Source organism: Bos indicus, chromosome 11 (genome assembly GCF_029378745.1).
Source record: "Bos indicus isolate NIAB-ARS_2022 breed Sahiwal x Tharparkar chromosome 11, NIAB-ARS_B.indTharparkar_mat_pri_1.0, whole genome shotgun sequence".
In the NCBI taxonomy this organism is placed as follows: domain Eukaryota; kingdom Metazoa; phylum Chordata; class Mammalia; order Artiodactyla; family Bovidae; genus Bos; species Bos indicus.
Genome location: NC_091770.1, coordinates 30,405,737 through 30,432,837, shown reverse-complemented (window position 1 = coordinate 30,432,837; position 27,101 = coordinate 30,405,737). Strand labels below are relative to the sequence as shown.

Sequence of the window (27,101 nt, the reverse complement as noted above, 5' to 3'; positions counted from 1 at the left end):
ACAAATAAATGAAACAGAGACTAAAAAACAATAGAAAAGATCTAAAACTAAGATCTGGTTCTTTGGAAAACAATACTTTCAAAAAATAGCCTTTAAAAACATTCTGAAATTAAAACTTTTATCCTTCATCGGTATGATTCCAGCTTTGTAACACTGGAGGGGAAAGTGTATGTGTGTAGGAGTATGAAACCACCTACATCTGTATTACCAACCCCCAAAAGACAGAGAAAGCACAAAAATGTTATAAAACAACATTTATTCTGTAATACTTTATCAGAGTGAATTGCATCTCTTTGGTAAAAATAAACTTTATAAACAATTTAATAATCAGAGATTAGATACAAAAACTAAACGTTTGTTAAGTTGTTTTTAATATGAGCAAAGACTGGCAACTAAGAAGTGGTTCACGTGGACTTGTCATCTACTTACTGGCAGTTATAACTCAAACTCAGGGGGATTTTTATGCTACATTAGAAAAAAGGATAAGGACACAATTTAATAACTCAAATTTCTTAAATCAGAAACCTTCTTACACTTTCACTTAAAAATAAATAATAGTTACAATGAATTGGCAATTACACATTTTTATACACTATTTAATGGCAACATAATACTTTAAAATTAAGCACTTAATAAGAAATGTACAACAATTTTGACATTGGCACTGGCAGTCAGAAGCAAAAAAAATTGTGTGATTTAAGAAAAAATGGCAGGTATAACATCAAAATACTTTGTTTTTCAGAAAATAAATATTCTGACATCATTAACATATTGAAGCAAACTGTTTAAATCAAAGCTATATAACATTTCAAACCAAAAAAAACCTATAATATATATATATGTAAACCAGAAAGCCTCAAAGTTTCTTAATTAAATGCTATGGTCTTCACAAAAGGTTGTTAAGCTACTGTAGTATTTAAGACAATAGTCTTTACAGCTTTGTGAAGTATTCACAACCATTGCTTAAATTGCTGAGAAAGGCCTCCTGGTCTACCAAGACACACACACACACACACACACTCTCTCTCTCTCTCACACTCCCCGCTTAACACTTTTCTCTAGCTTTGAATTTGTGCTAACATATATTTAACTGACCACCTAGTATGATCCTTTACACAATGCCTCAGAGAATAGGAAAAGAAAGAAACATGTATATTCTAAACTTTACTATATACAAAGAAATCAAAGTTAAGAGACGCCATGTTGGTTATAAGGATAGGAAAGGCTCAAGGGTGGCAAAAAGGAGGTGATCCATCAATTCATTTTCCATGTAATATTTTCTTTCTCTGAATTTGAAAAGTAAAATAAAACATGAACTAATTGAGTTATATATTGCACAAATAAATTTCAAAAATATATATTCATGAAACACTGATTCTATTTGGGATGGGAAAGATGAAGATAAATTGTTAAAACTTCTACTAGGGATCTGTCATAAACTGAGATTGGCTGTTAACAATTTATATTGATGCAAGGCAAATTATACGTTAGCTTAAGTCACAATTTTAAAAGACAGAACCTTTCCAGGATTTCCAAGTTGTTTTTTATTACAGTAAAATTTGCTAGTAATATATTCTTAGAAATACAATTTCCAGTCCATAGGACTAGATATGACTTCCCTTAATTGGGTGGTTATTAGCCATGTTTTTATCTCAATACACCTGAGGAATAGGATTATGTCTATGGAAGTAATTAAGGGGGATGGTAATTAAAAAGGTTCTTCCCCTTAAAAATAACTGCCTGGGTAAGTCAGCACATGGAAAGTGATACAGTGAATTCTATATAAGAATTCAATAAAGCATCCTGTAACTTATTCCTGTTAGCATTTAGTGTGAAAGTTCATTGACTTTGCTAGTGATGAATATAACTTTTAAATTTGTGGTAAGAGTACATGAAGAGGGAAAGAAAATCAAGTTTAAAAGTTATTGCTATTTATATTGACAAAAATAACTTTAAAGATCTTTATTTGAACTGAGAATGACTTTCTCCCTTCCTTATATCTTAGATCATTTTCCTTTACTTACAAAGACTAATGATCTAATGGACAAGAACCAGAGAGAACATTTGTAGTACAGAATTTCAGTTAACAAAATAAATTGGAACCAGATCATTAAAACACTGTTAATAAGGTCTATCCAGAGGACCACAGTAAACAGCTTAAAAATATTTTGTTATTAAATGATTTTTATAATCTGTGTACTATTTGTGTGTATGTGTATGTGTCTGTGTGCTAGTCTCTCAGTCGTATTTGACTCTGCAACCCCATGGGCTGTAGCCCACCGGGCTCTTCTGTCCATAGAATTACCCAGGCAAAAATAATGGAGTGGGTAGTCATTCCCTTCTCCAAAGGATTTTCCCAACCCAGGGAGTGAAGCTGGGCCTCCTGCATAGAAGGCAGATTCTTTACCACTGAGCCACCAGGGAAGCCCCGTGTACTATTTATACTGTGATAAAACAATTTAACAATTTTTGGTGTTATATTCACTGTGTATAGTAAAAGATGTTAACTTAGGTTAGCAATTTTATGCAGCAGATGTGATACATATGAAGAACAAAAAATTCAATACCTCATCCTGCATACATATTATCAACAAATTGGAAGATTATTATTTTCAACAGCAGCAATTCTATCATTGTGGCTATCCAGGTTCAACTACAGTTAACATGGAAACAGGACAGATAAAGTTGTTATCCCTGGCTTAATGTCTTGACAACTGAAAAAGACATTTTCATTAGGCTTCTCATTTGACAGTTTTGCTCAAATAAACTCTACAAGTTAAAAGAAAAATGTCTTTTTTTTTTAAATGCTTTATCATCATAGAAACAGCTGAAAGTAACAAACCAAAATCATAAGCTTATGTGTATATGTATATATGAAATCATCAGAAAATAAAAACAAGGTCATTGTCTATGAAACAAGATGCAGCATGAGCTAAGACTGAACTTTTAGAAAGCTGCTTTTGCCATTGTAAAAAATACATTATGAATAAGTTTAACTTTATTAGTATCCTTTGTCCTTTTTGAATGATATAGTCAAGCTATACAAATGATATGAAAAAATGTGTATCATATAAGCAGATTTGTTCAAATACTGAAAAAGGCCTTGGGCAATACACATTTGGAAGAGTAACAAAATCTTTTAGGATGGATTTAATGGCACGTAATTACACTGCCTCCTTAAAAGGATTTATAAAATTTTATACAAATTTTAAAATTCATGAAGGCATTTTGTCTCTATAATTTTGTTAAATCCTTTAACTTAATTGGGTGCACATACAATTTAATTCATACAAAGCTTGAATAGAAGTTTTTTCCTAAATGATCTACCTTTATTTATGATGACATAAATAACACATATTCAAATGTTTATATTAGATTACACTCCATTCATGTAATTTTCAGAATGCAGTACATTTAACAAGCCAATGAAAGATCCTCTTATTGCAAAAGTGTGCCTAAATGGGACTCCATGGCTATATCCTTTCATTGGATACTTTCTCCTCAGCAAAGACAGCTAGTGGCTAAAATCAAAATAATGGTTGCAAAGCACTTTGGCTGCAATAAATGGCTCCAATCAACACTATGGAATATCTCGGAAGTTAAAAAATTTGAAAAAAATAATATTGTAACAAACTGAAGTTCTTAGAATAAATTACATCACAAAATTGCCTTTTCTAAATCTTAGAACTTTTTGCTATCTCTTTGCCGATTATGCAAAAGGAACTTTCTGGACATTTAGGATCTTTTCGAACTTACATTCAACTTTGTTCATGTGTCAACAAAAAATAATTAAAAACAAAAATTAAGACAAAATAAAATATTCAAATCTCATCCTACTGGATTACACGTGTCAAGAGAGGAGTATGGGAGAAAGAAAGCAGCAAAATTTCTAGCTGGATCGGCAACTATAGTTAATTACAGATAGGAAAAGAAAATGAAAAAAAAGTTAGAGTTGCCAGTTCTTACACTTGGACATATTAACAGAACAAAAGACTTCCCTACAAGTTTAAGACAGAGGCTTGGGACTTTTTTTTTTTTTTTTAAACATAAAATTTCCAATCTTGAAGACACTTATCACAAAAATTATGCATTTAGGATTTCACATCATATTGATGATTGGGCATGATCCTAACAGCAACTATTTAATAAAAATTCAAAAAACAAAAATATTTTGAAATAAACAATTAGCACCCCTCCCCCACCCTAAACCAAAAGAAGTCCATTATGGCTTTGATATCCCTTGTAAAGAATTAAGTAGAAGAGTATTGCCACATTTAAAAATAATTTCACACTAGTAAGTATTTCTATTTTTTCCGCTGCTTTTGATTCTGTGTCTTTGCAGTACTTATTAGAGAACCTAGACATGTACGAATACCAGCAAGGTGAAGCAGAGATCCAGCTGCCTCTTTGAGCTCCTCATCAATTTCTTGACATGCTTGTTTTCGCATCTTTTTGTCTGGCTGCCCCTTTTCAGTGGTATCTGCACAAGCCTGCGATGCATAGCCACTGTCTCCAAGTGGATCATCTTCATAATCAACGTCTGTGTCTTCTTCACTGCGAAATCCTTCACTGCCATCACTTCCTACATGGCTACTCTTTGGGATAAATTCATACACCTCATCCACAGAAGACAGAGAAGACACACTAGATCTGGACGCACAACGCTGTGCTGCCATGCTACTTGCACTGTAATTGTGGTCTTCTTTTGGGTCAATGCTGGTGGCTAAAGAATCACTCTCATGTAATCGCATAGCACTGGAATGATTGAATGCATTGCTATAACTCCTCTTTTTTTGCATTGCTGTTTTAAGAGGCAGAGGCTTCTCACCTGTGGAAAATAAAGCTTCCATCAGTAAATCAAATACATCTGACTGCAGAAACAGGCCATTTAAAACTATTATATCACTCCTGAATAAGTGCTTTAGACTGGTGATGTTTCGTGGGTCTTTAAATTTTATGCAGACCATCATCCTGTAGGAATCAATCTAAAATATTTTTAAACCATTTAATGGTATGTCTTGACCTTCCCATGGAAAATACAATTATTTCAAGCTGCTTGTAGAAAATGCCTCAATATTAATGTGTCACTGGTTAGCTAACAATTTACTTGTTGATATTTAGGTTGTTGCCAGTTTTTAACTATTACAAGTAATACTGCAATGAAAATCCTCTACATGCTTTTTCTTACACATATGGAATTTTTCTAGGAGAGATAAAAAGAAACAGAATTACTAAGTAAAAAATATATACATTTTAAATTTTAGTTGGTGTTTCCAAATTACCTTCCAAAATAGTTGTATTAATTTATATCCTTTGTGTGACAACACCCAGTTCCTATACTTAACCTCTAATATTATCAATCGTTTTAATTTTTCATAATCTCATGACAAAAAGATATTATCTCAATATTGTTTCATTTTGCATCTCCTTGATTTCTAGAGAAGCTGTATCTTTTCAAATGTGTGCTATCCATCTGTATATTTCCTCCTCTGAGGCCTAGCTATTCATATATTTTATTGAACCGTTTCCTTATTTCTTACCTACAGAATCTTTTTATGTTGTGCACATATGTATACTCAACATTATTCCTTTGTCTGCTATATACAGTGAAGAAATATGTCATCCCAGTACTATGCTTGTGTTACTTTTCTTACAGGTATCTGCTGTCGTCAGAACTCTAAATAAGAGTTTGATGTCTAATTAAATTTACACAAGCTTTTATGGATTTTGCACTTTGTATGTCAAAGATAGCTTTTCTCATTTCAAGGTTATAAGCATACTATGTTTTCTTATTCATAGCTTTCATTTTTACTTTTATTCATTTCTTAAAAATATTTATTATTATGTATTTATTTGGCTGCACCAGGTCTTAGCTGCAGAATGTGGGATCTTCAGCCTTTCGTTGTGGCATGTGAGATCTTTTGTTGCAGCATATGGGATCTAGTTCCCTAACCAGGGATTGAACCTGGGTCCCCTGCATTGGGAGCAGAGTCTTGTCCACTGGACCACCAGGGACATCTCCATCTTCACTTTTAAATCTTTAAGCTTAATTTCTAAACATGATATTTATTTCTTCATTTCTTGGTCAATGTAACAAGAAGTATCATAGCATTAACCTCAATTTCACAACTGCTCACATAAATTAAAAGAAAATAAAACAGAAACTAAGTTATTCAGATGAAAATACAACCTAGTTAGAAAGAAGTAATTTTGCCTGTCCTAAATGACATGTGAAAGGTGCTCACAAAAAAGAAAAGCATGATTTCTTACATTCCAAAATTCCTTGTTCTATAGAAGTATTTAAAAGCATCATTGCAGTGGCAGCATCAATATCAGATTCTAAAAAAGGAAAAGAGTGATAATATTAATGTTCTTTATAAAAAAGAGGCTATTATAGTATATGCATGTACCCAAAGGTAACCAACATTAAGGTTTTGGTGTATTTTCTACTTACAAAAAAATGCATAATGTATATAACATATGTAAATTATACACACACATATATATAGATATCATATATATACAAAGACACAAACACATACAAATAAATGTACAAAACAAGACTTATTATTTTGTTATCTACTTTTGTTCATTTAAAATTATGAACAATATTTTATAAAGGAGAATTGAAAGGCACTAGAGATAATGAGAAGGCGATGGCACCCCACTCCAGTACTCTTTCCTGGAAAATCCCATGGACGGAGGAGCCTGGTAGGCTGCAGTCCATGGGGTCGCTAAGAGTTGGACACGACTGAGCGACTTCACTTTCACTTTTCACTTTCCTGTATTGGAGAAGGAAATGGCAACCCACTCCAGTGTTCTTGCCTGGAGAATCCCAGGGACAGAGGAGCCTGGTAGGCTGCCATCTCTGGGGTCGCACAGAGTCAGACACGACTGAAGCGACTTAGCAGCAGCAGCAGCAGCAGCAGAGATAATGAAAGTTTTCCTCTTTAATTATTCACAATGAAAATAAGAACCCGACCTGCATTTCAATAAGGACTGCCCTTAAACAGATTAAATTAGCTAAGAACACACATAAATATTAGCACTGTCTTTAGTCATAATCACATGCAAGCCTATAAGTACTACAATTATGGATATTCCATTAGAAAAATGGATTTTAATAGGCTGGTAAAACCAGCAGGTTCTATTCCAGAGGTCATTACACTCTCATATCTACTTTTGCACTAGCAGTTCCTCTACATCCTGGCAATCTGTTAGCCTTTATAACCGTAATCGAATAAAAGTAAAATGGTACAATCTAAAATGTGAAGGAAAAGTTAGAAAATGTTTACAAATTTTAAAAGATAGGTTATAAAGGATAATTTATATAATTTATATATCCTTTAATTATAAAGGATAAGTTTAACACAAGACTCAAAAACATTCCATTTCTGCCTCAAAGTTGGAAAATTTTTATTATCCCCAAATCTTATTTTATTTATAATATCTAATTATAAAATTGTCTTAGATAATAAAGCCATATGGATAGTGACTTGTTTCCTCCTCATCTTGACCACAAACTCTGTAAAGGCAGGAAATGTTATGACCTTAAAAAATAGGTTTAAGTAAATCAGAAGATTGTTGCTATGAGAAAGCACATATTCTTCTCCCTTGAATAAAGTGCAATCTCATTATTCAGAGTTTCTATATGAATTATTTCCAATTAGACTGTCAGCTCCCTTAAGGTAAGAATCATGTCTTATTCTCTATATTCCATAATACCTGGAACAAACAGTAGTTCCCTGATAAATGAGTGAAGAATATATTGTATCTCTGCCAAATCTCCTTTCTTTAGATTAAGCTGATTATCACCAAATTACCAAACCCTTGACATGTTCTAAGTATTATTAACTCATCTCACTCTCATAAGTTTATGATGTGGTACTATTAGTATTTCCATCTTAAAGATGAGAAAATGGACAAAGAGGGATCTCTAGGAACGATAGAGATGGGATTTAAACCTGTGCAGTCTACCTCCAGAATCTAGGCCTTCGATTTGTAATCTCATCATCCCTCAAAATTTACCAAGTATCTATAATTAGAGTAGGAAATTTTGCAGGAAATTATTGAGTATAACGGAAATTCTCTATTTTGTTACTCATTCAATAAATTGAGTGTCCTATCTCACACTCCAGGCTGAAAACAAAACAGGAAAATCCCTGACTCTCAGAACACAAAGAAATACAACTTCTGAGAGATAAACACTAGGGAGAAGAAAATTGGAGGGAAGGAAGACAGAGAATGTGGGGAAAGGTAGTTGCAACTTTAAATACAGAGGTTAGGGAAGGCCTCAAGGAAAGGTAATAGTTGAGCAAAAACCTCAGGAAGGTGAAAGAAAGGAAACCATGAAGATATTCAAAGATAAAGCATTTCAGGCAGAAAAAAAAAAAAAAAAAAGAAATCAAGTTAAGAAGAACTTGAATCAATTATTCCCACATGCCACAGCCATAGACGCTAATAAAACGAAGACCTCTCCAATTCCCATCTTTTAGAATGAGACTTGATTATGATAGAGTTCAGTATTCTAACATGTCTTTAAAGAAAAAAAGCTAGTAGAGCTCTAGCCCATATTGTATCTCTGTGTGAACTGGAAAAAAAGCAACTGGCCTGCAGGTGAATGCTTCGTAAACCAGGGCACACAGCTTGAGGACTGGGTGTGGTCCAGTCCTTCCGAAATCAGCCCATCACTGTCTCAGCCGGGTGTCCTGTGTGCAGGGCGCAACCTGCCTGGCATGATACTAACAGAGAGACTTCTGCTCCATGGAATGATTTTGTTTTCTTTCAATAAAAAACAAAAAACCTTTTTTTTTTTTTTTTAAAGGGGGAATGGTGGTGAGGGAAAGAATCTAATACTGAAATGCATTATAACAAGTAAACAATTTCAGGAAATTTATTAATCTTGTAAATGAAGCACCTATAAAAGATTTTTAACTTTAAAAATTAGTATATCTTTATAGTGTGTATAGGGGCTTCTCTGGTGGCTCAGAAGGTTAAGAATCTTGCCCACAATGCAGGAGATTGGGTTTCGATCCCTGGGTTGGAAAGATCCCTTGGAGAAGGGAAAGGTAACCCACTCCATATTCTTGCCTGGAGAATTCCATGGACAGAGGAGCCTGGAGGGCGATAGTCCATGGGGTCTCAAAGAGTCAGATACAATTGAGCAACTAATACTTTCACTTTCTGTAACAGTAGAAATGACAGGAAAATTGTTCTTTGAATACAAATTCTTATAGGAATTTGTTAAGCCAAATTAGTTTGAATAGTCCAACATGAAATTACTTCTTTGCGAAAGGATTTTATTTACATCTGACTTTGTTTGATTTAGAACATTCGCTAAATATGCTTCCCACAACATCTTCTCAATTACCTCAAAAAAAGTTTAACTTCAATGTTAAAATAAGCACTAGAGAAATGATTCCATCTGGTAATCAAAAACACCTGATTATCCAACATGGTATTGGAAGTGTGAACCACTTCCAATACCATGAACCACCAGGGAAGTCTCCTATCCAACACTGTAAATCAACTATACTTCAATAAACACCACTACCACCTAATTATCAATGATTTGTCCAAAGTACATTCTTGAACTTCCTGGAACAAAAGCAACAAAACTGTGTAGATTTTACAATTCTTATTTATAGTACCAAATCAGTTTTGGTATTAAAATTAAACTTAAGACTTACTTATTGTCACAGCTGAAAACACTTTATAATGTTTTTCTTATATTGTTTATAATGTTTATGTTTATAATTTTTTTTCATTAATAAGTATAGGGTTGGTTTGTTCAGGTTTTTCCATAACATCTTACTGAAAAATCCAAAAAAACTTTTTGGTCAACTCAATACCTTTTGCGATTTTAAAGATGGCTCTGTGTTCTCAATAAACATATTATTAGCTGTATTATCTAACATATTCAGAATGAAAATTTCATTTTTTATAAAGTCTTTTGTATATATTTTCTCTGACACTATTTAATCCAATAATTCACTTCCAGCTTAAAGTCATTTGTCATTAGAGCCATGAGAGCCATCCAAACAGTGAGTTAAATAATAACAAAAATAACCTGTTATAAGTCATATTAAACAGCATTAAATAGTTCCCTTTTTATCCTTCATAGTTCTGACTGCTGCTGCTGCTGCTGCTGCTGCTAAGTCACTTCAGTCATGTCCGATTCTGTGCGACCCCAGAGGCGGCAACCCACCAGGCTCCCCCATCCCTGGGATTCTCCAGGCAAGAACACTGGAGTGGGATGCCATTTCCTTCTCCAATGCATGAAAGTGAAAAGTGAAAGTGAAGTTGCTCAGTCATGTCTGACTCTCAGCGACCCCATGGACTGTAGCCCACCAGGCTCCTCCATCCATGGGATTTTCCAGGCAAGAGTACTGGAGTGGGGTGCCATTGCCTTCTCCAATAGTTCTGACTAGAGTTCAAAATATGCTACTGATTTAATAACTGGTTCAAATAAATCTCTGTCAAAACTGTTAACTTGTTCTTCCTAGTTTATATTTTCTTAGCCTTGATGCTAAGAAATTATTAACAATAATTGAGAGAAAATTAAAAAGACATCAGTTTTAACTATGTGAAAGTAAGAGTTATAATAAGACAAGTTTCTATTACCTGATTCTCAGTCCATTTGCTTAAGGAACGATATAAGAACCACAGTGGCAGAATTTAAATGATTATAAGCCAAGTATCAACTACAGCAGGATTTACTGCCTTTATCAAAACCAGTATACACAATTACAGAGCATCCAAACAAGGAAGCTGTTTCTCATGATTCTTAAAAGTAGGAGAGTGATTTCAATAAATTACTAGTACCTGAAGCTATCTGAAGTACCAGTTTACTTTCACTTTAATTAAGATACAAATTGTGCAAATTTGTAAACTTAAATTTGAACTTAGATTTGCATTTAGTTCCTACCTTCATCATTAACTATCTGAATTTTATACTTGCTTGTAATACGCTACATATACTTTAGTGCTTAAGTATAAATACTAAAATTTACTAATTAGAATATGGTTCCATTTTTGTCTTCTTTGTTCACTGATGCATCCTTGGTGCCTAGAGCAGTGACTAGCACACAAGTGCACTCAATAAATATTTTTCAACACATGAATTTACTACAAACCCACACCAAATCAAAATATTGACCAAAAAAAGTTTTGTTCTGCTATCTCAGTATGAGATTTCTCTGCCTCCTGCTGCCTGTTATACAATACTGTAACATTGCTATTGGCCAGATGAGCAAAACAGAGGAGACTTTAAAAAGGATAATTCTATGAAGTGACAGATGAATTTTATATCGACTCTTGGGCTCCAAAGTCACTGTGGACAGTGACTGCAGCCAAGAAATTAAAGGACGCTTGCTCCTTGGAAGAAAAGCTATGACCAACCTACACAGCATATTAAAAAGCAGAGATATTACTTTGTCGACAAAGGTCCATATAGTCAAAGCTATGGTTTTTCCAGTAGTCATGTACCAATGTGAGAGTTGGACCATAAAGAAGGCTGAGTGCTGAAGAACTGATGCTTTCAAACTGTGGTGTTGGAGAAGACTCTTGAGAATCCCTTGGACTGCAAGGAGATCCAACCAGTCACTCCTAAAGGAAATCAGTCCTGAATTTTCATTGGAAGGACTGACGCTGAAGCTGAAGCTCCAATACTTTGGCCACCTGATGTGAAGAACTGACTCATTTGAAAAGACTCTGATGCTGGGAAATACTGAAGGCAGGAGGAGAAGAGGATGACAGAGGATGAGATGGTTGGATGGCATCACTGACTCAATGAACATGATTTGGGCAAACTCTGAGAAATGGAGAAGGACAGGGAAGCCTAGCATGCAGCAGTCCAGGGGGTCGCAGAGTTGGATATGGATGAGCAACTGAACAACAACAACAAAGTTAGAGCCAACAGTGAAATTTCAGTGATATTTACAAAACACAAAACTGACAATGTCACCTTATTCTTTAAAGACCTTCAGTAGTTCCCCTAACTCCTCATATCTGGTAGGAGTGCAGGCTCTGAAATCAGAGTTCCTTCTATACCATTTACTAGTTGTGTAACCTTAAGAAAGTTACTTAATCTCTCCAAAGTTCAATTTCTTTATTTGTAAAAGAGGGTAACAAAACCTCAAAGAGTTGTTGTAAGAATTAAATGAAATAATGCAAGCAAAACACCATAGTCAGGAACTCAATGTAAACTAATGTTACAGTTACAGGAAGAAGTTCCAACTCATTATACTAAAGAAGCTCTGCTTGATTTGGCTGCTGTTGCTGCTAAGTCACTTCAGTCGTGTCCGACTCTGTGCAACCCCAAAGATGGCAGCCCACCAGGCTCCGTCGTCCTTGGGATTCTCCAGGCAAGAACAGTGTAGTGGGTTGCCATTTCCTTCTCCATTGATTTGGCTAATGCCTGCTTAAACTTTTTCATTTGCCTTGCCCATACTAAACGATCACATCTATAGCTACAGGACCAAGGCTACTTAGTCTTCTGTGCTCTTAGGTTTCAGCCATGCTTACCAACCTGCAGTTCCTAGCAACTGTCCCAGACCAAACCTCTAACCAAGGTTAAGTATCTGTCCAACTTTTGAGGCCCAGAGCTCAGGCATCACACTTTCTTCTCAAAGAGGCCTTTTCCGTCCTACCTCTAAGCTTAATTTGCCACCCACTTCCTTTTCTCCCAGTGTATTCTGTACAATTCTAATCAATTAAACATGAATTAATTCTTCAATTAGACAGTATATTTTCTGAGACTAGGGCCTGGGTCTCTTTCTGCATATCCCAAGGCACCCAGAATTCAGTGATTAGCAAAATGGATGAATTCAACAAGTACTTGAAAGTTTAATCAATTTATTGCTATATTTTTTCAAACTTTTTCCCTAGAAAAAAGATATCAAGAGTTAAGAAAAAGCAAATTTCCTCAGAGTCTATGTATATGTGCTAAATCAACCTGATTTTAATATAAAATTTCTTAAAGTTTTTGTGTGGTACAGTATTTCATTTTTCTCCTAAAACATTTGTATGAGAGATGATGGATAATACATACAACTCATTAGATGAAAAAATACCTATGCTCTCCTTGTGGAAGCTGATCCCCAAAGGAAGAAGCAGAATTCGGATGGAATAGAACAAGAACCAGAAGAAATTCTAAATAAACCCCAGAATTCAAGACAGAAAATGTTCTCAAAATGTGCATATGAGCTAAAGCTTAAAAGACTAAGGGTCAGAATTTACTGAAGTAATAAAAAGAAAAAGGAAGTATCAGCAATACCAAAACATAAAGAGAGCACATTTACTCATGTAGGTAACAGGAAAATGGGTACTTGCCTTATGTTCAGTCACAATATTATCTGAAGCAGACTAATTCCATTAACTTCTCTGCAGAGTTCTCTTAAGCTTTTCACATTCTTTCCCTCCCTTATTTTTACAGACCATCATCATATGTTTCCTAGGCTTGGCTTAGTGTAGTTTTAAAGAGCCAAAATGTCTCTGATACACAGAGAGGCTTTTCATCTGATAATTTTTATTTTTATAGGTCAGAGTAACATCTGCAAGCTCCAAAGCAGCAATGTGAGGAAAACTTTTGTTAGTATATCACTAACCTATAATATTAACTTTGAGTAGAGGAAAAAACAACTAATTCAAAAGTTTTATCTACTTTTTAAATGTCAGCCAAGTTCAAAAGTTAGTTTTGAAAGCTTACTGCTTTCTTCCTAAATTATAGTTCTTTACACCTAATCTTGGAGAAGGCAATGGCACCCCACTCCAGCACTCTTGCCTGGAAAAATCCCATGGATGGAGGAGCCTGGTGGGCTGCAGTCCATGGGGTCGCTAAGAGTCGGACACGACTGAGCGACTTCACTTTCACTTTTCACTTTCCGGTATTGGAGAAGGAAATGGCAACCCACTCCAGTGTTCTTGCCTGGAGAATCCCAGGGACGGGGAAGCCTGGTGGGCTGCTGTCTCTGGGGTAGCACAGAGTTGGACACGACTGACGCAACTTAGCAGTAGCAGCAGCAGTACACCTAATCTATAAAATAATTATGTAAAGCCATCCCTAACTCCAAGGCCATAACAGAACGAGTGGCAGCCAGACTTGGCCACGGGCCATAGTCTGTCAACTATTCTAGTCCGACAGACTTGAAAAGATGATTTGGTACTTATTGCATTACTAAGAAATATTTCCCTATTTTCAAGGAAAAGTATACAATAAAAGGAAATGAAAACAGGGATATGAAATAGTATACACAGTATAATCCAAGTACCTGGAGAAAGAGTGTGTTTGGGAGGTGGTGGGTGGTATGTGCATGTATGGGCATGCATACAAACATATCTACTCTCGTGTAAGGCATAAAAAGGACCAAAGCAATCATATTAAAAATGTTAACAGCAGAGGGGCAAGATAGATAGGGTAAGAGATTAAGAGGTATAAACTACTATGTAAAAAATAACTAAGCTTCAAGAACATACTGTACAACACACGGAATACAGTCGATATTTTATAATTATAAATGGGGTATAACCTGAAAAACTGTGAATAACTATGTTGTACACCTGAAACATACAATATTGTACATCCAGTATAGTCCAATTAAAAAGTTAACAGCAGAATAAAGGGTAAGTTTTAGTTTCTTTTTTATAAATGTTTTTTATTTTCTAAACCTTCTATAATAAACAGGCAATATTTTTATAATTAAAAAATAATTAAATGAAAATTCTGATTTTAACCTGAGTTCTTATGATTTAAAATACTGATCTTTCACATACCTTTGAGAGTTCGCACCTGGTTCTGCTTGAGTACAGAGCTTAAGTAATGAGGTGATAAAGAACCACTGAAAAAAAAGACAAGCATACTTATTAAAAAAAAAACTTTATTTCACATTTTATAAAACTTAGTTACAAATACAACTAGTTTGTACAATAAAAAACAGTTTTTACCTTGTTTTCTTTGCTAATACTATTCAGTTTAGCAAGAGTCTGCCAAAGCAGAAAGAGTATAAGATCCAAGTTTAAATCACAACTATTTGGGCGTTCTTAGGCAAAATAATTAACCCTTTAGTTTCTTCATCTGTAAAACAGGAATAATTAAAACTCCCACATAGGGTTGTTGTGATAATTAAATAAGAACATTAAACTTAAAATGCCCAGAACAACAGACAATACATAATAGTTACTGTTTGATTCTACACTGGATGCCTAAGTTTGATAAGATATTAATATAGGTGTTACTACAGAAATGAAAGTGTTTATCAAAACAATGTTTAAAGAAGACTGTATGGTAATGACAAAAAAAAAAAAGTTCCTGATTTAATTAAAAATATCAATTACAAATCAAAATTTCTATATTTATGAAAAAGAGACCAGCAGTTTCTTTTTTTTAATTTCAAAAATTTTTAAATATTTTTGGAACAAACTTTCCTCTTCTTTGGAATTTGTGATAGTATTTAAAAAAAAAAAAATCTGTTTGGCTAACTAAATTAGTCTATTTCTTAGTCACAGTTTCATATACACTATATAGTTCATTCTCTTCCTCAGACTTAACCAATTATGGCATGAAAGGGCTACACAAAGGCATGTCAGATGGAACTGTCATTCTGTCCAACAATAATAAAGAGAAAATATTTCTAAAAATATTTTAAAGTCAAAGATTACAACCTCTATGCTGCTGTTTACCTGTTTTTAAACCACAAAATCATCTTTAACATTTAAACATATAAAAAATGAAAACATGAAAATATATCATATCAAAGGCACAGAAAAGTGTATTTTTGATGGTATACAAAAAAAGTGTGCCAATTCTCCCATTTAATTTTTAATAAAAAATAGCATTGCTAAATAAAACATAAAAGCAGTATCAACAGAACTTACCATTAATTTCCCAACTACTGTTCTTTTAAACTAGGACATCTCATAAGCACCAATACTAAAGAAAGTATCAACTCCCAAACAATGAGAATATAAACTCTGATAACATCTTTTCAGAGTTTCATTTCATAAGGATAAACTAGTTCTTGTCACAATGATCCTTCTAATCTACTAATATGGTAAATAAGCTTAAATCTCAATAAGTATGTATGTATATATATTGCTGAAATTTCAACTTTAGGCTAATTTTTAAAACTTATCAGCTACAAACACTCCTCTAAAAGTTATATAATTTAATTCCTTAAACACTACATGAAATGTTAGTAACTGCTGCAAATGGGAGTTCACTCTTCTACTTTTGTGAATGTTTCAAATTTTTCAATTATTTTACTAAAAAGCTTTAAAAAACTTTTTATAGACTACCCTTAAAAGTATTTTGACAAAACTGTCATTTTCAACTCAAATGAATATATATAATAGAATTTAAAAATAAAGATTCTAAAGGCTTCTTTCAAAGGCAATAGTCAGATTTAAAGTCATCATTTTCAGATTTGACTTAAAATGGGAAAGCTTTAAGATCAATTTAATGATAACTGAGAAAACAAAAGGCCAAGGAAAAGTATATTTGCCAACAGAAACAAATCAAATAAAAATCCAAAGCATTATTTTACTTGACATTTAAAAATTTGAGACTTGAACATAATTTTCAAATATTAAACATGCTATGAAGGGAAAAAATCTTAAAATAGAAAAATGAATATAAGTGTATATATAAATGCTGCAAACAAACTACCTTATTTTAAAAATTTTAAATATACTTCTATTTTCTTGTGTCTTTAGGTCAGTATTAGTACTGCAGACAATGTAAATGATCTGATCTTTCCAAAAAGGTTTCAGGTTATACCTGAATTCATATTATCACTATCTTCAGAGTTTAGTTAGAATACATTATTAATTATTAATACATTTTGCAGAATTTATGCTCTCAATTACCCAACATCTTGGTTCCTAATAAGTAAAAATGCCCTAGTCTAATGTCTTATCAGTAAATAATTCTCTATGTAATTCGAAAAAAAAAAAAAAAAAAGATGAAAAAAACCCCACAACTTTAAGTTATTCCATCTCATATAATGAAATCTTACATATTGCCACTGACATTTACATCTTAGATCTTGTACCTTTGTGGTGATGCAGGAGGGCTGTAAAATGTGGATTTTGAGGAGAAAGGTTGCTTCTTCAGTGCCTGCATAAGGTTGGGTTTATATTCTGGATCAACACACCATAAGGAACCTTTTCCATTAACCTAAAATAAATTACATAAGAATTAGTAATCTGGAATCAGACACAAAAAGTGTCTGAATGTCTTTCATAAATGTGTGGGGACACAAAACCCAATAGCACCTTTTGAATACAATGCAAACACTGAAGTAAACTTGCCAGCAATGAACTGTGTGATTAAAAGCCCTGGAGGCAGACAGCCTGGGTTCCTATCTCCAGCTCTGCCATTTACCCGCTGCGTAACTTTAGGAAGGTTAACTAACTTCTATTTCTCTGGGTCATTATTCCCGTATTTGGAAGGTACGGATAATAATAGTAGCTACCTCACAGGGTTGTTCCATAGATTTAATTACACGTAGAGTACTCTGCACAGTGCATGGTGCATAGGGCCACAAGACCACAACACTCTAGGACACACCATTCACATTTGCATCACAGTTTGTGAGAATGATACAACACCAAGCTATGCAGAGAACAGCATGAAGGGCTATGCATGGTGGCCCTTCAATTAGGTGGTGTCATTCCCCCCAAAGTGCTAAACAATATGATACTGGGTGATGCATCCAAAAATAATTATTTTTATGGCATTAACACTAGTATTTATTTTCCCATTTAAACTGCTTAAATTCAAAGCAAACAATTTAATGAAGAGATGGCAAAAGTCTCAAAGAGTAAAATAAAAAACTGAGGGATGGAAAAGACTCTTGTAAAAGGTAAAAAAGAGGAATAAGTACCATCCCTATCCTCAATATGGTTAAGTTACAACATTTGAGGGCCTTTTGGATAATAAGGTAAAGGGTACACAAGCCCAGATTTCATGGAAATAGTCATAAGAATCTAAAAATAATAGAAATGTATGCTTATTGGAAACTAGAGAAAATATAAAGAGAAGTGCCCACTAAATGGCAAATGAGAGATGACTCAAAGAATGGCTTGCCTGCTCCACAGTTCCTCTAATATGAAGGAACAGCTCACCAGGAAGGTAAGCAGACAATATACCTGAAGAATATCACTAAAATGATCTAATGTGCAGGGGAAAGGCCAGACCAGGAGATAATTCCTTCAAAGAGGTTTGAAAAATGCTGCATGTTTTACCTCCTTTCTTCTTAGAAGGTCACACTACATATTAGCAGATCGATGGTGGTTTAGTCGCTAAGTCATGTCCGACTCTTGCGACCCCATGGACTGTAGCCTGACAGGGTCCTCTGTCCATGGGGATTCTTCAGGCCAGAACACTGGAGCGGGTTGCCATTTCCTTCTCCAGGGGATCTTCCCAACCCAGGAATCGAACCTGGGTCTCCTGCATTGCAGGCAGATTCTTTACTGATTGAGCTATGAGGGGGTTCTAAATAGTCTTGCTTTATTTAAACCTGTTTTGTATTAAAAACACTGATGTAACTGATGAATTCTTACAGAATATACTTTCCTAATGTTAACACTGAGAAATGTTTTTTTTTTTTTTTTTGGTAGAAAAAACTACAAACATTGATTAGACCATGAAGAAAAATAAATCTTATTTAAAGGTCACTCTAGTGCAAAAAGGAAAAAAAAAAAAAAACCCAACTGCAAAATTCTCTGACCACTTGGAAATTTACAAATGCTCTTGAATTTAAAAAGATATCCAAACTATAATTACAGATTGTAAAGGGCATAAGAAAAACATAAAAACTAAGTGGATGTGGTCTAATGCACAGACATTAGTTGAGCTAGTTAAATGAAATAACTGAAGGATTTCAGGAGCTGTAACATCACCTGCTAACTCTTCCTTAAGGATACATCTATCCTGTTTCTTTAGCTGAACATCCATCCCTATCTACCAACCTGAACAGTTTGACTAGAAGAACATCCCTACAAATGTACCACATGGACCCACAGCTTACATATAGAAGCCCACAGTCATGCAAGGAGGAGGTTCAACTGCAAACTCATCCCACTTCCCCAGAGCTAAACACCACTTGCACAGAAGTTAAGAGTACAAGCCTTGAAGAAGAGCACAATACCTACCTTTGGAAACCTGGCTCTGTCACTTAACAGCTGTGTAACCTTTAGAAAAATATCTATGGTTCTCTGTGCATTAGTATGCTCAAAATACATATGAAACAGTACCTTCTGGACATAAGCCCTTAATACCAAATACTACTATTGTTATGTTTTATGTTCATTTTCTTTGCAGTTTTAAAAACTGTTCCTCTTTCTTCCAGTCTAATATCATTGTTTTTATTCTCCAATAATTTGTTTTTCTGCTTCTATTCCACTAGATACTGACATTAAATTTTAATAAATATTTTTGAAGATATTTAATCTTTTGAAGATATAAATACCAAAAGTTAAATATAAGGTATAACCTGAACCCTTCTCACCATGGTGTACAAAATTTCCTCACAAGATTAGTGAGATTCAAACTGCTACTAATTTTTGTTTTTACATTACATCTTTTCTATTTCAAAAACCCCTTCTGAAAATTTGAATTATACCTCACAACATTAACAATTATCTAGACAACAGTAAAACTGACCCCTGCTCCTTTCTGCTTGTATAAAATCCCATATGATGTAAGCTATTATGATTGCTGAAGATTTAATATGATGAATTCCAGGGTGCTTCCATTTCCTGAACTGTTTTCAAAGTAACATTAGTCTATTACTGAGGTTTTTTTTTAATCTCTGAATATCATGTCATAACTACTATAGCAGAACAGTATAATGAAAGAATGGTTTCACAGGTTTTAAAAGTGAAATATTAAAACACTGCTTACTGACTGGCCACTGACATTGGACTAATAATTTAATCTCTATCTGTCCTCTAATTCATATTTTATCTGTAAAAAAACAGACCACTTCACTGAGTTGTGATGAGATTCAAATAAGAAAATTTTTATGTAAGTGACAGAGCTGCAAAGTAAATGAATACAAGAGGTTATACTGAAAATGGCAGAAAGTCAGTTTATGTTCCTATTCTTTTCTTCTAAGAGATGAAGGACTTTTAAAAACATAAACAATAAGAACAAAAATTAATTAATTTTGAAATGAGACAAAAGTTAGAAATAAACAAGAATTAAACTGATAAGGGAAAAACACTTTCGTGTGAGGAAAAGTATGGTAATTGAGTGTAAGGCAGTTTTTAACATCCCAGCCACTTAAATATATTGGACAAGAAAAACCATGGTGTCATATCATACTGTAATACAGAAAGTAACGTACCATACTATCAGATGAAACTTTTTCTGGCCTGTGGCAGCAAGATATCACATGAACTACATTGAAATTTTAAGTTTTTTCCAAAGGAAGTCAAATTTCTACCCATGTATTTTAGAATTAAGTGATGGACCATCCCATCTTAAATTAGATGTAATTCCAATCACTTGGCCTAAGTGGTAAGTGTATTCTGAAGATAGAGAAATAAAACTTTAAAAGTGATAGCACCTACAACATCCTTTGTCCCCAAACCACTTCAGTTTCATATAGAAAAGAAATACATAAATTATTTTTCATATATAGACTAAGACAATTATTTTAATGATTCTAACCATGTTCTATCTTGGTATTCCTGAGATTATACTCCCAGAAGCTGTTTGGTTCATAAATCTACTTTTAAAATTCTATTGTGAGAGAACTGCAAATTGTTTTGCTCACAGAAGAATTAGTATTTCCTTGAAACAGCAAATTGGAAGCACTAGTACTGAAAACTTGCAGTTCAGGGCATTTAAGTATCTTGAGTAAGGTCTCCAAATAACCGTCTGTTTTGTGTTACCATGGCAGCACTTCCGTTCACTGAGCCTGTTCACAAACTATCAGTAACAAGATAGAATTATGTATTTGCTAATCTATGTTTTAGAGTCTAAAGCAAAAAACTTATTTTTAAATCTAAGTCTCAGTTAAAAACTATGTCTCTTTATTGTTGTGCTTAGATGATAGAACACAAATACTAAAGAGTTTAAGAAGTATTATTTTAAAGTGAATATGACTATTACAAGAAATGCTTTTTTGTGCAGTGGAAACAGGAAATGTGCATTCTCTCATGTACTATTTTGCATTTTGAAACTCTAAGGCTTTTGGACATATTTGGTAAAGAACCACTGAAGGTTCTGAAGAAATAAGGAATACACTGAGACTTGAACTTTTAAGATTTATCTTAATGGAAGTTGTAAAGAACATTGGAAGAAACAAAGTTCACTATTCCTGGAATGTTTTCATGTACCTGCACTGTACATTTTAATATTCCCCCCCCTTGACTACCTTTTTCAGTGGTTTTTAGAACCACTGAATTTAAAAGGGCATTCATAATTCTTGCTCATAGTGTGAACTTTCAATGGTGGCTTGCATGACTTCATTTCTTGGGATTCAGCTATTGAAGCAAATCACACCACGAAAATGCACAGCCTGAAATTGTACAGGCAAAACTTATGATTTCACGTTCCCCAGCTAAATTCTCACATTAAATATTTTAGTCTGGCTTTTATAACAAAGTTTGAAAAGCAGATTTTAAGACTTCAATGTTAATGTTCAAAACATAAAAACAAAACAAAAACACCTTGTCTAGCTTTTCTGATTTTAAAATTCATAAATAACAAGCCAAGATTCTTAGGCCTATCTTTTGAGAGTGGTAACTACGGTATGGATGAGGGCAGGGAGCTAAGCAGCAGCCATAGCAGGTGACTAAGTATCTATATCAACCTGTGGTTTGACCTGGACCTTTGTCATCTTGCTTTCTTTTTTGAGATTATCATCTCCAGACAATTATTCATCAGAAAAAGTGCTTTTCAAGGTTGCCAAACCTAATGGAAGTGAGTATAACTTACTTGCCTTTTGCACGTTGAAAAAGGAAAAAAATCAGTATTTTGAGGTACTGATTCAAGCAGTAGTTTATTAAAAAATAAAATAAAAACGAACCACAAGCACTCCCAATCTCACTTGAATTTATCACTTTTTGTCCAAATTTTGCACTTAATGACATAATGTTGGCAGCTTGAAAATGGCCACGATAGAAATATTTATATCATGGAAATTGGCAAAAGTGATACCTTCACCCTCACCCAATTGTTAAATATTTAGCAATACACCACTGTTCATATATTTTTAATTCTAATCTTTTGGCTGCTACTTGATGCTAATCAAGTTTTTTTCTTCTTTCTTTTGGCTGTGAGATGCAGCACGTGGGATCTTAGTTCCCTGACCCATATCAGACCTGCACTCCCTGCAGTGGAAGTGTGGAGTTTTAACCCCTGGACTGCCAGGGATATCCCCATTTTCAAGTTTTTTTTTTTTGCAACATTTGACACTGTTGCTCATTCACACTTAAACTTACCCTCGCTGGCTTCCATTATACCATACTTTCCCTAGACCCTTCTACTAAAAACCAATGCTGATGACTAGTTTCTTTTATATCTTGCCATAAGCATAAATACAATAGGTCTAAAACTAGAAAAGAATTAACTGATACAGTTCAAAAAATAAAATCTAATGATGCATAGTAGAAAGAATACATACAAAATTTTCAACACTTTCAGTCATTTGAAAGGAGAGTCTGACTGATAGGGGAATGCGTTTCCAAAATGACTTACTCATATGCATATTGAGTCTGATTTCCTTGCCATACGGGTCTCTCCATAGGGCTATTTAAATGTCCTTATGATATAGCAGCTGACTTCCCATATAGCTAACTGGCCAAGAACCCAAGATGGAAGCCATGTCTTTTATGACCTGGATTCAAAAGGCACACTCCATTTCCATAATATCCTCTTGGTTACACACACCAGCCAAATTCCGTAGTGAAGGGGGACTCTGCTGCTGCTGCTAAGTTGCTTCAGTCGTGTCCAACTCTGTGCGACCCCATAGACGGCAGCCCATCAGGCTCCCCTATCCCTGGGATTCTCTAGGCGAGAACACTGGAGTGGGTTGCCATTTCCTTCTCCAATGCATGAAAGTAAAAAGTGAAAGTGAAATCGCTCAGTCGTGTCCGACTCTTTGCGACCCGATGGACTGCAGCCTACCAGGCTCCTCCATCTGTGGGATTTTCCAGGCAAGAGTACTGGAGTGGGGTGCCATCGCCTTCTCTGAAGGGGGACTCTACAAGGGCACAGATACTGGAAGGCAGGGCTCATTTGGGGGCTACCTTGGAGGCTAGCTATAACAGACTGATCCTTAAAAATTGCTGAGGCTTTTTAATGGCTGAGCACATAGCTGGCCTTCATAAATATTCCATGTGTAGTAAAGAATGTGTTAAATAGCAATTTATTACATAGCAGTAGATAACTAATACAATCTCCTTTAATCGTAAGAAAATGATGTGTCCAAATGCCTTGCTACCCAGGGTGTCTCATGGATTAGAGGCATCAGGATCACCTCAAAGCCTGTTAGAAATTAGAAAGCCTCAGTCTCCATCCTAGATTTGCTGAAGAAGAATGTGTATTTTAACAAGATCCCCAGATGATCAGTAGATACTTTCAAGTCTGAACAGCACTGTCCTATGAAATCCTTCAGTTATCTAAAGATTTAATTACTTGCTTTTTAAACTTTTATTCCAGAATTTTTATATCAGAACTTTCTGCTGCCACTTGGGTTATAGAAAACTACAAAAGAACAACACTCCTAGATTAACAAGAAAAAAACCAAAATAATCTACAAAACCATAATTTTTTATGAGCCTGAGAATTTAGACTGCAAGAAGAATTGATTTTGAGGTGTGACAGGATCTGTGAGGAGGGATGAAACATAAGAGCTGTTTCACTTTTGGTACAGCATGGAAAAAGTGGCAGTTACGATAAAAAGTAAGAAAACAAAATACTCAAGGAGACCTAAGGAAGACACCCTTGGAGATGGAAATAGATGTGTTGAGCCGACTATGGTCTGTGGTTAGAGCAAGGATATCAGGCATAGCTCATTCATGCTCCAGGCCCTGAGTGAGTATAAGGTAAGATCAGGTGTCCCTCTGGGAGAGGCACTAAACCTGCCTAAACCCTGGACAAAGCAAATAAGAAGCAAAAGCTGTCTGCCACTGAGAGAGAGAAAAAGTACCCTCCCTCACCCCAGTCACCAGCAAAAGACAGCTACTGTTGGAAGAAAAGTACAAAACCCAGTTATCCTCACACTTTACTGATACTAGGCAATGCAGTATACATCATGTGGAGAAAGACAGGAAATTAGCTCATGCTCAAATGCTCCAAAGATACAAAGCAGAGATCTGCTGCCACTGGGAAATGGTCACTCACTTGTACCCAGAACTTCCCACTGATATTAGGTAACATTTACTTACCATGATGGGAGTGGACAAGAAACTGGCCTGAATGCTGGAACAGTGCTGTTCAAAAGGAACTTATACAATGACAAAGTATCATATATTTGTTCTCTCCAGTATACCAACCACTAGCCACATGGAGGTCTCTGGCTATTGATAAGTGCAGCTCTGGACTTCACTGGGTGGATGGGAGTCTGCTCATGGAAGAGACAGGGCGTCCCACACTTGAGGCACGGGCATACAATAAGCCTGCCTGACACTAAAACTGGAGAAGAACCAAGAAACCTATCCTGTTCACACCAAGAACCTTGCACCAAGTAACAAGGAAGAACGATCTACTGCTAAGGGAGGAGTAAGCGTACAGAGAGAAATATTTAACTCCCCTCCCACTTCTAAGCTAAATGTGTCACAAACTGACAGATAAAGGTGGAGCAGAAAAGCTAAGAAAAATCACCTGACATTCCCGGCCTCACACTAAATACAAAGTATCAGCAGTCTCTCCATAGTAATGTAAAGACTATGGTATATCAAAGGTAACTATGACAACCACAAAACCCACCCAACTCAACTATTAACTAGATTGATCAATACCTGTCCATACTAACAACCTGACAGAAGTAGAGTCATATCTATTTCTTGATAGAAATATTTTTTACTCCAGTTTCTACCATTTTTTAACAAGCAATGTCTGATATTTAATGCAAAATTATGTGACACACAAAAGCAGGAAACAAAACAATTAACAAAACCAGACTCAGAGATGGTCCAAATATTGAAATTATCAGACAGACACTGTGACTATGATTAATTTGTTTAACAGACCTAGTGGGAAATTTTTAGCAGAAAGTTGGAGACTTTTTAAAGGAAAATGAAAATACTTAAAAAAAAAAATGAAGATTTTATTAGGCTGATCAGCAGAATGGATACAAGAAAGAAAAAAACTGTACAAAGATCAATAGAAATTATCCAAACTGAAACAAAGAAAAAAGAGTAGGAAGAGGGATAGAGCAATCAAGAGGTGAGACAACAGCAAATGGTCTAACATATTTTCATTGTAGGTGGTGAATCACAAGAAATATTTGAAGAGATAATGAGGAAACAAATTTCTAAGTTTAATGAATGACAACAAACCACAGATCCAAGAATGTCAGAATAACCAAGGCAGGATAAAATAAAGAAAAACACACTTAGGCACATCATAGTCAAATTGCTAAAAAGTAGTGATAAAGATAAAAATCTTGAGGACAGTAAGGAAAAAAAACTACAAACAGAAGAACAAAGATAAGAATGCCAACAGACTTCTCATCACAAACTATGCTACCCGGAAGACAAGAGAATAATGTCTTAAAAGTATTTAAATAGAAAACAAATAATGCAATAACAGATTTAAATCCAACTGTATCAATTACACTAATGTAAAAGATCCACATTCCAATTTTAAGGCAGACACTGTCATATTGAACAAATAAGAATTTATAAATACAGCAACAAGAACATTACAGAAACTAAAAACAGAAAGTTGGGATATTAAAAAAACTAATTAATTATAATCGAACCACTTTTTTGTATACCTGAAACTAATGCAACATTGTAAATTAACTATACTTCAATTTTTAAAAGTTAAAGAAAATAAAAAGGAAATAATAAACTCCTAATTTATACCTAATTTGTACCTTTAGTAGACTGAACATAATTCTGCTAGATTTATATCAATACTGAAGAAACTTCAAAACATCTGAGATGAAAGCAGATGGTGAATAAAATTAAGTTCAAACTGAAGTAATCTGACTTGACTATTTTTTGTCTTCCTTTGACTTCCTCATATTTTAAGATCTCCGTCCTATTTTCCCCCACCTCCCTAAATATAGCAACGTTCATAAACACTGACCTTGCCGTGGCTTCTTTCCACTTTCTGAAAACATTTATTCAGGGACAGATTATGTCGAACAGAATTCTTCCAGCCAGTTGGTGCAGTTGCAAAATATGGGAAGCGGTTCAGAATCCAGCTATAAATTTCTTTGACTGGCAAACACTTATTTGGAGAGTGTTCAATAGCCATATAAATGAGAAGACTAAAGGAGTATGGGGGCTTTGAAGTTGCTGATTTTTTTTCTTGGCTCTGATAGCACGACGGTCCAAAGGATGGCACATCATCTCCTTCTATGTCATACAATGGACTAACAATTGGAAGACCTTCGCTTCCAAAGCTGAAGTTTGTTAGGAGATTAGTACTTTCGTGAAGCCAGTTCAAGTTTGTGAGTTCATCATCTGCTGACTCATTGTCCACTAGAGTGGCCTTTGGCCTGGCAGCATCAACAGCTTCAGGCAAGCTTCCCATTTTGTAAATCTGGCTCAATCCTGCAACCTTTTCAGCTCCTGGAGTTTCAGCTCTCTTTTCTGGAGTCATTCCAATTACTGGACCCATTTACTCTTACAGTTCTGTAACAAAAGAAACAATTATCAACCAATGTTATACTTAAGATTCATAAGCACATGGAAAAAGGAAACACAAATTTAAATATCCCCAAATCAGAGAAATTTTATAATCAATATGCCATATAATATTTAAGTATATTTGCATAACAAATGCTAAAGGTTATAATACAGAATTTATTTCATGTTATTTGAAATGGCTATAAATAAAATGCCCCACTATAGCACAATATGTACAGGTGATATTAATAAAGCTGAATGTATTCTGAATACTTATTATAGTCCCT

General features: G+C 34.6%; 1 protein-coding gene across 4 annotated transcripts in view; it reads right to left on the bottom strand.

The window, feature by feature from the left end:
- Positions 1 to 239: 239 nt before the first annotated feature.
- FOXN2 (forkhead box N2) overlaps positions 240 to 27,101 on the bottom strand; it is a 59,230-nt gene continuing 32,368 nt past the window's right edge. For all 4 annotated transcript variants that reach the window (XM_019970122.2, XM_019970121.2, XM_070798614.1 and 1 more), the window contains 5 exons: positions 26,270 to 26,820; positions 17,049 to 17,173; positions 14,773 to 14,837; positions 6,271 to 6,339; positions 240 to 4,828 (listed from right to left, as the gene is read on the bottom strand). In XM_019970122.2, the coding sequence (XP_019825681.2) occupies positions 4,305 to 4,828; positions 6,271 to 6,339; positions 14,773 to 14,837; positions 17,049 to 17,173; positions 26,270 to 26,806 (1,320 nt within the window). In that variant the 5' untranslated portion in view covers positions 26,807 to 26,820 and the 3' untranslated portion in view covers positions 240 to 4,304. The remainder of the gene's footprint in view (positions 4,829 to 6,270; positions 6,340 to 14,772; positions 14,838 to 17,048; positions 17,174 to 26,269; positions 26,821 to 27,101) is intronic.